Genomic DNA, 12,397 nt, shown 5'->3' with positions numbered 1-12,397 from the left:
AGCCGTATCCTAGCAGTAGCTACTTTCCAAACGTTGCCATGGCACCAATTCAACAGTGTTCTTAGAGGCAGCCACACCTCAGCAAGGACTAACTTGGGTCAGAAAAATTCAAGGAACTAATAGAAACTGCAAGAGTCCTGATATGGTATCAGAGGAGATTCTTTATGGCACAAATGCCCTCTGAATCTACGTGAAGCAGGGCATGGGACTTCATGGAGGAAACCAAGAAGATGGACCAGTGCCTCCGACACCTGGAGTGTGATCCAAGCCTGGAGACAAAGCCGTGGTAATTATAACCGCTAACATTTGTTTTTAGCTCTGAGCAGATTGCGCACAGATTGGGAAGGGCAAACTCCATTCTCCAATTACTCCAGTGCGAACTGTGCCTCAGCACCAGTCCCTAGAGCCTGGCTGGCTGAAAGGAGAGCAGACCCTCCTCACAGTGTGGTTCGTTTATGTTAAACCAAGGAAGTCTGTCCTCCCATGGCCACGGTCCAGGGCCACTCGCCACTGGATGTGAGAGGAAGAAGCCTCCAGCAGAATGGGCTCCCCACATCTCTCATGCTTGCCACCGGCAAATCTGCTCCCCAGATGGCAACATACATGCCCCAAGCACAAACAAGGCAGTGGGGGGAAGGACCAAGCAGTGGTGACACAAGTTCAAGCCCACTTGGCTTGTGAGCCAGTCATGGCTACTGAGGTAGCCCTGGATAGGAAAGAACAAAAAGACAAATAACAAAAATTATTGATATTAGTAATGTGTAATCAATAACAAATTCATATGATCAATCTTGAGTTCTATAAAAGCTTACAGGAAATGGGGCTCTTTCCTTCAGGCTGGTGAAAGGACAGACAGCTGTCACTGAAGCCATTAACAAGAGCAAAATTCCAGAGCTCACTCGTTTATATCAAAGCCATGGGTCACCAAGATTACCTTCAGATAGTAATGCATTGTCTGGCTAAGATTGAAACACAGGCAAGAGAGGGGTAGAAATAGCCGTATGTTTGGGAAAATACTCAGGAGTTTCCATGTTCCCGCCTCTTTTGTAAAAGAGACTAAAGATCTTAGCCGGGCGGTGGTGGCGCACACCTTTAATCCCAGCACTTGGGAGACTGAGGCAGGTGAATCTGTGAGTCTGTGGCCAGCCTGATCTACAAAGAGAGTTCCAGACCAGCCAGGACTGTTACGCAGAGAAACCCTGCGTAACTCAAAGAAGAAAGACTAAAGACTAAAGACCTCCTGCTCTCCTAAGGGCATTTACAGGTTGCTGTATACTTACTTCCTCACACCAGCTTAAAAAGGATAATGAAGGCAGAAAAGGCCTTCTTGGTATTTTTCCATATCATTTATAGAACAAAACACTGGTACATAAAGGAGAAAAAACTCATCTCTATCAGTTTATCTTCCAGTTGCTGATGGTGTCACTGTTCCTTTCAGTGTGCTCTTTTTAAGTCTATGTGTATTGTGGCATGTGTGTGCTTATGCCTGTTCATGTTGTGTGGGTATGTGTTGGGGAGCATGTATGCATCTGCCTGTCCAAGAGTGTGGCGGCCTGGGGCTGACCTCTGTGTCTTCCTCAACTGCACTGCACCCCAAGAGTGTGGCGGCCTGGAGCTGACCTCTGTGTCTTCCTCAACTGCACTGCACCCCAAGAGTGTGGCGGCATGGGGCTGACCTCTGTGTCTTCCTCAATTGCGCTCCACCTTTATTTTTTGGAGACAGGCTCTCCTACTGAACCTGGAGCCTGCCATTGTGGCTAGTCTGGATAACCATCTTGCTCCAGGATTCTCTCTCTTGTCTCCCGCAGGTTTCAGGATTACAAATGGGCTGCCGTGCTTTTATGTGTGTTCTGGAGATCCAAATTCCCCAGTCCTCTCATTTGCCCAGCAAGCCATCTCCCGAGGCCGCCTGCTTGGCTTTCTGATCCATGTTTGTTATACAGGACACGAAACCATGCTTTAGGCCTTCTTTTTTTCCCTTGTACTGTGCCACAGATTTTTCTTTGGTGGGTCGGTATTGTAATTGGAGTAGTGAATTAGATGTCACTCAGTAGGGAACCACACTAAAGGCACAATACTTAAGTGTACAAATTTAGGCTTAGTCTTAAGCTTTGCTAGCAGGTGGACTGACATGCAGGATTAGCAGGAAATAGTTTTAGGTTCCAAGAGATCTGTCCTCTGCCAAGGATTAGAACCAGCTTCCCAGGGCAAAGCTACTGTAAGGACTAGGGAACCATAAAGGGCAGGAATTCTGTTGCATCAGGAAAATGCAGTCCTAAAAAGGAAACTAAAGCAAATATCCAATCCTGTGGATTAAAGTAACTTCAGAGATAAACAAAAATCTACAGAGCAGGCCAGGTGTGGCACAGACCTTTACTCCCCACACTCAGGAAACAGGCGGACCTCTGCAGGTTCAAAGCCAGCCTGGTTTATACAGCTGGTTTCAGGTCAACCAAAGCTACATAGAGAGACCTGGTCAACACAAACAAACAAAAACTACAATCCAAAGTCTGGTGCCAGAAGGAATGTTAGCCTTTGGATAATGGTAGCATTAACAAAGCCATACTTCACCCTCAGCTAGCCTGAGGCTTTGAAAATATTTTCCACTTGGGACAAAATTCTCATAGGAAATCCAGAGATTTCATCTGGTCAAATAAAGCAGTGTCAGAGCGTATCTGAACTGTGAAGTCAGATTGCTGGAGAAGGTGAAGTGATATGAAAGCCTGAGACCGTAAGTTTGGATTCCCAAGAGTTATGTCTAAAGTCAGCCATGGAGGCGCACACCCATGAACCCGAAGCTCGGCAGAAGGCAAAAACAGTCAGATCCCTGAGGCTTTCGGGTAGCCAACTCAGCAGAAGGTGTAGAAACATCAAGCTCTTGGCGCAGGGAAAAGACCCTGTCTCTAAATAAATAAATAAATAAGATTAAGGTCAACAAAGAAAAATATATGAAGCCAATCTCTGGCCTTCGTAGGAGCAAGCCAGTTGAGTAAACACTGACACATATGTATACACATATAACACAGAGAGAAAAAAATAAACTGAGAAAACACGGCATTAAAATGTTTCCATATGAGACACAATAATAAACGACTAAGCTGTGAAGCCATTAAAGCAAATATATTTTTCACTTTTCAAAGTCTAAGTGAAAAATGCATTTTGATTGAGATGATGAGTTTCCTGTATTTTCTCCTTTACCTATTTTTTCTGTCTGGGCAGGGTTACATGTAAACAACAAAACAATAACAATAAGCTTCATCTGTGGTGTATGTCTGTAATCTCTACCACTCAGGAGGCTGAGGCAAGAGGGTTCCAAATTCAAAGCTAGCCTGGGACACACATATTAAGTTCAAGGACAACAGGGACCATTTAATTATACTCTGTATTAATTTTTTCTTAAAAAGTGGGGCCTGGAATTGTGGTGAATACCTAGAATTGCAGCACCAGGAAAGCAGAGGCAGGGGGCCTCAGGAGTTCAAGGTCATTCTTGGCTACAATAAATTTTAAGGCCACTCAGGGCTACAGGAGATTTTTGTCTCAAATCTTTATCCCCCATGAAACTAGAATCTGAAAAAAGGTTGTGTAAATAGCTCAATGGTAGCACTTCCCCAGTAAGACGACAATCAATCAATAAATAAGTACTAGAGAAAGTATGAGGACTTTCCAATTATGCTTAATGAAAAAAGCTTCCCTGAATACAAAAATTAATCACACAGCAAAGACTCGCCATATGGAAATGTAGAATTTGGTGCAATTAAATAACAGCATTGGGGGAATACTCAAAGCATATGCTTGCATGAAAATGACCTTATGTAACCCTGTGTAATAAGAAGAAAAATAAAAATAAAACACAAACATAATCAAAAACATATATAAATAATATATATATGCACAAAGACACACACACACATATGCTTTGTTTTTCAACACAGGGTTTTTCTGTGTGGCCCTGGCTGTCCTAGAACTTGCTCTGTATACAAGGCTGGCCTTAAACAGAGATCTGCCTGCCAGCTCTAAAATATTTTAAAGATTTGTTTATTTCCATTTGGTATACAGGTGTTATGTATGTATGTATGTATGTGTGTGTATGTATACCACATGTGTACCTGGTGCCCAAAGAGGCCAGAGGAGGGCATTAAACACCCTGAAACTGGTTTTACAGTTATGAGCCACCATGTGGATGTTAGGAACTGGTAGATCCTAGGTACTCTGGAAAAGCAGTAAGTAACCCTAACCACTTAGAAATACGAATAAATAACAGACAGAAGATTCTTGAAGCATAAGAGCTCTTGCAAATCAATAAGAAAAGCATCAGGTTTAAATGAAGATAAGGGATCAAGAATAGTTCATGGAAACATAAGAGTTATAGACCAATAAGCAAGTGAAAATGCATTCAGGCTTACTAAGAATAGAAAAGGTATACATCACAACAACCAAATGACACCAAGACACACTTCTCAAGTCTGCAAGCCGATAATGACTGCTGGGACTCAGTAAGATTAGTTAGTCTTCCTAGGAAACAACTTGACAAAATCAACCCTAATACTATGACTTAATAATAAGATGAATCAGATACAGAAATAATTTACTTATAAAAATATTCATCAAGATGCTGTTAATATTTTAAAAAGGCAAAACTTGAATTTTATAGTTATACAGCAAAATTCTAAGTAACCATAAATATTGCTTTCTGAAGTAATTTTACCACTAGAGGAAAATTCTATGATGCACTACAAGTGAAATAAGGTTATAAATCATGACCTGTATAATACAGAAGATAGAGAGAGACTGGAAGATCAGACCTATAACCAGTAAATGTAATATAAGTGAACACAAACTGGTGGGCTTTTTCTTCTCTGTATCAGTGCATGCAATTATTCTCTACAAGAAACACATGGTACTTATGCAATAGTTTAAAATGCCTTAACAACTACATTATAATGCCCTAAGTAAAATAATAATAATAATTTGAGAAATATTTTTAAAAGAATGGCCATTGCTTAAGGATCTCAACATTTGGGATTGAACACCCCAGGAACCACCACATTCAGATAAGAGTAAAGAGAAGAAATCACAAACAAAACGAAAGCCTACTTATTTCTTTGGGTTTTCAAAAGTAGGAATCACCAAGATGATATGGGACTTGTACTGCTGCCACTAAGCGCTAATTTTGGTTGAGTCATTCATATCTGACACATAGTAAAGCATTAAATATTTAATATATATGTATGATATTATTCAATCCCCAGACAACCTTATGAGTATGTCATACGATCATCTTGGCAGACAGGAAAGCTGTGGCTCCAGAGGCTAAATGACTTACCAAAGTCCCCTCTGCTGGGAGGCAGAGCAGTTCAGCCCTGAATAGAGATGGTCAGTTTCTAGTCCTTACTGTTAACCCATTTGCTCTACAGACAGGGAATCCATGAAACAGGTAAAGCTATATTCTGCATTTCTCTTTAGCCTCCCTCACCACCACCTGTCAGAACCTCAATGAGGAGAAATGAATCTTGAGCCCCGTAATCCACTCATATATCTCACCTTTAGGCTCCCATGTGCCTTAATAGCAATGGTGCGATTATGCTGGGAAACTGGGCTTAGTAAATCTATGCATTGTCTTCAGTTCTTCCTCTTATCATTTTATGTCTAACTTCTCTTCCTTGTTTAGCTCTGCAGCTAGAAGACAATAAAATGAGCAATGGAGCCACTGTATGAGGAGTATCTAACACATGGTGGAACCATTGTCAAACCTTATTACTGGCTAAGCTTCTCTCTAGATTGCACCAACTGCCCTTACCACATTCGGACAGGAGAAGAAGCAAGAATTCCCTACACAGAATTTCAGCAGATTTTTGGATTCCCATGGTCAACATACCCTCAAGCAAAACACCTCACATTTTATGAGCTGAGAAGTTCCTTTGGGAACCTGATACAAAAGGGTCATGCTAGCAACTGCACTGGGAATCACAACCACCCAGAATCAATGCTATTTGAGAGGAACGGCTACCTTGACTCAGTCATATCTCATAACAGCAACATCAGACATGTCATTCTGTATTCCAGCCACTCCCCTTGTAATGAGGCTAATCACTGCTGCATCAGAAAAATGTACAACTTCCTGATGATGTGTCCAGATGTCACTCTTAGTATTTTCTTCTCTCAGCTCTATCATACGGAGAACCAATTTCCTACCGCAACATGGAACCGTGAAGCTCTTCGGAGCCTGGCCAGCTTATGGCCCCAGGTCACTTTGAGTCCAATAAGTGGTGGCATTTGGCATTCTATTCTCAACAATTTTGTTAGTGCTGTTTCGGGATCACCAGTTCTCCAGCCTTTCACAGCTGGAAGAATACTGGCTGACAAATACAATGCTTACGAAATAGACTCCATAACGGGAATCAAGCCTTATTTTATCGATGTTCTTCAGAGCCAGCGAAAAGAGAATCAGAACATAAAAGTTCAGGTGGCTTTTGAAAATCACCCCTTACACAATGCTGATCCTGGACAGCCCATCCTGTGTCAGGACCCCAGGACTCCTGTTGTTTTCATGCTGGTACCTTACAGAGATCTACCGCCGATCCATGTGGGTCAAAACACACAGAAGCCCAGGAATGTGCTAAGACACTTGGATATGCCTCGACTGTCATCAGTTGAGGCCAAAGACCTTAGAAAACTTCCCTTAGCCAGGCCAGTGGAGGTGCTGGAAGCCACAAACGGGTCTGGAAGCAGCAAAGAGGAAAATGAAGAGAACAAAAAGAAATGGAAGAAATAAACTTTATGTTATCAAGCCAAACATTTGCTAAAGGATTTAGTAGACAGATAAAAAATGTGGACATTCTCCCTTCTAGGTCTAACTAAGATGGGGATAAATTGATGTACTAAAAGTAAAACACGTGATTATCTACAATAACTGCTACTATAAGGATACTATTTAACATAATCCAAAATGTTCACATAAGCAACTTTGTCTCTTTCTGGAAGTAAAAGTAACGAAATAAATGCTTTTATATTATTATTCTATTATGTGTATGTTTATGGTTATTTTGGCTTAATGTATGTCTTACATCATGTGTGTGCAGTGTCCTTGGAGGCCAGAAGAGGACATCAGATCCCAAGACTGGAGTTACAGGTGGTGTAAGCTGCTATGTGAGGGCTGGGAAGTGAACCAGGCAGGGCTGGGAACTGCTGAGTCCTCTTCCCAGCCCCAAAATAAATGTTTTGAGGCAGAAAAGGAGTGTCTCTACTCTAGCCAACCCACACCATCCTTCCAAAAAGGACATGGACAAAATAACTTCCTGAACTGGTTTCAGCATAAAAATACTCTGTAAAATTAGAGAGTACCCAATGTTACTGACATCAAATGCTGTGTCGGGGTCAAACAGTGATTTTCCATTGATTGTTGATGTGGTCAGAAGATTTTTGGGCAGCCCATAATTTTCTAAAGTGATTCAAAATTGTTTTGTGTGAATAAAAGCTCTTCTACAAATTGATTACATATTGCTACAAAAATTGATTTTTTTGAAACCTAGCCAGCTACTCAGTTTGATCTTTCTGACTCAGAGCTCTCTCTCCTGAAATTATAAAAGCAAGATGATGTGTGAGAGTCGTCAAAGACGTCCTCCATCGTATACCATACCAAACTCCACACCACTCTTTGTTTTTAAAGATTTATTTATAGCCGGGCGGTGGTGGCGCACGCCTTTAATCCCAGCACTCGGGAGGCAGAGGCAGGCGGATCTCTGTGAGTTCGAGACCAACCTGGTCTACAAGAGCTAACTCCAGGACAGGCTCTAAAGCTGCAGAGAAACCCTGTCTCGAAAAACCAAAAAAATAAAAGATTTATTTATTTGTTATGTATACAACATTCTGCCTCGATGTATGCCCGCACGCCAGAGGAGGGCACCAGATCTCATTACAGATGGTTGTGGCCACCATGTGGTTGCTGGGAATTGAACTCAGGACCTCTGGAAGAGCAGCCAGTGCTCTTAACCTCTGAGCCATCTCTCCAGCCCTCCACACCACTCTTGATGGCTTCTAAGTCTATTTCCTTACCTCACCAAGTTAGCAATTTCCTGTAGGGTACTCTAAAACAATCAAGTTTCAGAACGGAAGTAGGCGGGGGGGGGGGGGGGGGGGGGGGGGGGGGGGGGAGTAGAGGACTAAACTGAATTCAGGAATAAAGAAGGTAGTGTCAGGGTGACACCATGTAGCTGCCAAAGGAGAAAGAAACCAAGACTTACCAATAGGCCACAACCTAGTGGTGATACATAGAGTAATAGAAATGGGTTAATTTAAGATGTAAGAGCTAGCTAGGAATATGCCTAAGCTATTGGCCAAAAAGTATTGCAATTAATATAGGTTTTGTGTAATTATCTGGGTCTGGGTGGCCTGGAAGTAAAAGCGCAGTCTCAATCTACATCTCCCTCCCTCCTCCTCTTCCTCTCCCTCCCTCTTACTCTCTCCTTCCCTCTCACCCTTTCTCTTACTTCTCTTTCTCCTGTGATATATATAACATAATATCCACTCAAAATGTAGGCAATAAATTCACAATCATTTATTCCACTGCATTCCTTATCCACTCGGGGCGGGTGCCTGCTGAGCCACCCGCTTTCCATAGGATAGCTTTGGTTGTATGTTACTATTATCCCTCTTCTATTAAAGTTCCCCAATGCAAAATGTAAGTATATTCCTTTCCCTTTTTTTCTGACCTCTTCTTCCTTGCCAATACATATTTGTACCTTCTCTTAAATTCTTCAAAACATGCTTCTTTTAAGAACTTTTCTTTAACCCTTTGAGCCACTTAAATAAAATCACTTGCTTATTAAAATCCACATTTGCTGCTCCATTTCTCCCATGGAAATATGTAAATACATACTATAGAAAAAGTGGTTCAAATGCAAATTTCTATTACATTTTCATGTATAGAGTCAAGACTGACTCTATAAAATCTCTATATAAAGTCATGCTACCCTAATAAGGTAATATGCTAATATTAACATTAAATCCCATAACATTGCATGAAGAGGAAGGAGGAGATAAGAAAGAAAAAAAAGTCTTAGGAATAGAAATTTAAATTGTGATTAAAATAAACATGAATAATTTTTTAATTATATATTTAGCCTGCAGATTTCGATCAAGGTAATTGAATATAATTTTACCATGGGTATACAGTGATTATTATTTTAAAATATATGTTGAAATTTATCATTAAATTATGAAATCCTATGTCCACAAATTGGAATGCTATGTTTGAGGAAAAAAAGACACCAACATAACAAATTTGGCATTTCTGATTAGTATAAGAATAGCTCCAGGGGCTGAGAGTCTACTTCCATAGCATATGCCTAACACTACAAGACCCTGAATTTGATTCACTAGAACCTCTTCTGCCAAATTAAAAAGACAAAATCACTGCCATAAAACCAACCTTAGAAGTAGTGAAGTAGACCACAACATCCATCAGGCTACTAAGTGCCTGGAATCTAGGAACTTGAGTTTCAAATATGAATTTGGATTTCTATGGTGTATAACAAAAGGAAATGTTGACAGAACTATAAGAAAGAGAAGTGCCCTTGAGCATTATATTTTCTTACTAATTAGATAAGCCTGCATCTTGCGCTTTTTACCGCTGTGAAGAGACACCATAACCACAGCAATGTTCTCTTAGAAAAGAAAACATTTCACTGAAGTGCCTCACAGTTTCAGAGCTTTAGTTCAGTATCATCATGGCAGGGAGCATGGCAGAGTGCAGGCAGATGTGGTGCTGGCTACATCTTGACCAGAAGGCAGAAGGAAGTCAACTCACACTGAGTGGTATCCTGAGCATAGGAAACCTCATAGCCTGCCTTGACAGTGGCACACTTCCTCCAACAATGCCATATCCACTCCACCAAAAAGCCACACCTCCTAACAGTACCGTTCCCTGAGATTATGGGGTCCAGTTACATTTAAACAACCACAGTCTTGTGAATGACAGGCCACAAGTCCAAGCCAATACAATAAAGCCTCAGAGAAGAAAATGGATGCCCTTAGACACATGTGGGCTACAAAGTGAGACCTTTCAAAACAGAAAACTAAGTTATCCTTTACCTATAAAAGCAGGAGTAAGCGAAGAGATGATCTTAAACTCCTGATCTCCCACCTCTACCCCCCAAGCACTGGGATTAAGATATGCACCACCACGCCCCAATTTATCAGGTAGTCAGTGTTGAATCAGGGCCTTTTGTGTGCTAGGCAAGCATTCTCCGAACTGAGTAAGACCCCTGAGGTAGCTCATTTTTTTATTTATTATGTATACAATATTCTGTCTGGTGTCCTGCAGGCCAGAAGAAGGCACCAGACCTCATTACAGATGGTTGTGAGCCACCATGTGGTTGCTGGGAATTGAACTCAGGACCTTTAGAAGAGCAGGCAATGCTCTTAACCTCTGAGCCATCTCTCCTGCCCGAAGTAGCTCATTTTTAAGGAACTTTTGAGCACCACCTTCTTTAAGAAAACACACAGCGAAGCAACCTTTCCAAAGAGTGGACTCCAAACACAGTGCCATGTCTCGCTCACTCACCACACAGTGGGTTCCTGGACATGCATGGCTGGCCCTGAGATGGAGAGAGAGGGTTTAGACAGTCTGGCTCTCTTCAGCAAAATGGCAATGGTGATTTTTAAGAATATCCCTACCAGTCAGGCATGGTGACTCAAGAGGCAGAGGCAGGTGGATCTCTGTGAGGTCAAGGTCAGCTTGGTCTACACAGAGAGTTCTAGCATAGCCAGAGCTACATAGACTCTGTCTCAGAAAAAAAAATACATCACTTCTACCAAATATTCCAAATAAATAAAAGAGAAGTCAGCATATTAAATCAGTGACACATTTGAAAAAGGACATGAGGGTGTGACCCAAGAAACCAATAATGATTAATGGAAAGACTCTACCTTCAGTATGGATCAGAGTTTGACCCTCAGCTCTGTAGGCCCAAATTACCTATGCAATCAATATACAAAGAATAGATTTAGGTCAGGGGTCAACAGATTTACAAAGCTCCCAAGAAAAAGACAGCTGATAAGTTGATTTCCAGTGGGATCGACATCTGGATAGACACACAATTAAATCACAGTCTTCTCTTGTCTATTTATTATAATCAGAAGCTTGGTGGATTTGACTGAGGATTCAAGCAGTTGATTGTATGAGTTAAATGTCTGTGCTATCCGATTCTGTAACTGTATGGAAAAAGGCATCTGTCCTTTGGGATGAAATTATAAGGTACATAGAAGAGCTGCTGTCTTCTGAGTGTTTGGGTAGATACAGCCTGTGAGAGACAACACAAAGTCTGTAGCCAACTCCTGTGTGTCAAGCATATTGATTTTCTACTGACATTTGTTGATGATGATGTTATTTGAGACAAGTTCTCACTCTGTGACCAGGCTGTCCTAGTAGTGACTGTGTAGCCCAGGCTGACCTCCAGCTCAAGGCAATCTTCCTGCATCAGCCTCCTGAACATGGGATTACAGGTATGAGGTACCACACCCAGTTTTCTTAATAATCAATACGTTTTATCGAGTTACAGTCTAACCCTACTGACCTCATCCAAGAGTAAATCTTATTTCTTTACATTTCTGCTACATACCTTGACTTCAAGTGGGTGCATATGAGCTATCTTCCCAGACCTCTGCTATGCATCTTTTGCGACTCAGTGCATATAGTATAGGGTGCAATCCTATTCATCTCATTTCCAAGGCTCTAGGGAAAGTCACATAGTAACTCACACTAATTAATACTATTACTATCCAACATTTACTGAGAATTGTATGTCAGGTATTTTAAGCACTTACATATTAACTCATTCCATCCCTCCAATAATCCTATGAGGCATGTTATGATACCTGCAAAGATGGTACCATAGAGAACTTGTGATACCTTGAGCAGTAAGTCGGACCCTGATGACTGAGCTGAGAGTCAAGTCCATGTCTTATGGCAGAGCCCATGTTCTGTTATTCAGCACTTCTCTAACGGCATGTGATGTCTGGGAAACCCAGTGACCATCAGCACCTCCTGTGGTTTCTCAGTAATTCTGCTCAAACTATACTATCAAGAGGCATCTTCTAAACCCGGGAATCCAAGGGCCCTGCATCGTCTAGGATGGGGAATAAAAGTGCAAACAGAACTACCATGTAGATGCACTTCATGTACACCTCTAAGAACTTAAAGACCTGGAGCATTTATGAACCCATGCTTACAGTAACATATTACCCCAAAGCAATAAGAAAATAAACCAAGAGTCCCTTGACACATGAGTGAGTAAACAAAATGTGGTATTGGGCTAGAGAGATGGCCCAGTTATTAAGAGCACTGGTTGCTCATACAGAGGACCCAAGTTCAATTCCCAGCACCCACGTGGCAGCTCAC

General features: G+C 41.5%; 2 protein-coding genes across 2 annotated transcripts in view; one reads left to right on the top strand and one right to left on the bottom strand.

Moving 5' to 3' along the window:
* Nucleotides 1-12,397, bottom strand: part of Rgl1 (ral guanine nucleotide dissociation stimulator like 1) — a 248,957-nt gene that overhangs the window by 231,183 nt on the left and 5,377 nt on the right. The window lies entirely within an intron of this gene.
* On the top strand, nt 5,699-6,772 carry Apobec4 (apolipoprotein B mRNA editing enzyme catalytic polypeptide like 4). Its single transcript, XM_038349184.1, has one exon. The coding sequence runs from the start codon at nt 5,699-5,701 to the stop codon at nt 6,770-6,772; it is 1,074 nt and encodes a 357-aa protein (XP_038205112.1).

Source organism: Arvicola amphibius, chromosome 12 (genome assembly GCF_903992535.2).
Source record: "Arvicola amphibius chromosome 12, mArvAmp1.2, whole genome shotgun sequence".
Taxonomy (NCBI): domain Eukaryota; kingdom Metazoa; phylum Chordata; class Mammalia; order Rodentia; family Cricetidae; genus Arvicola; species Arvicola amphibius.
Note: the sequence above shows the minus strand (reverse complement) of the source record. Positions and strands in the feature narration are given on the sequence as shown.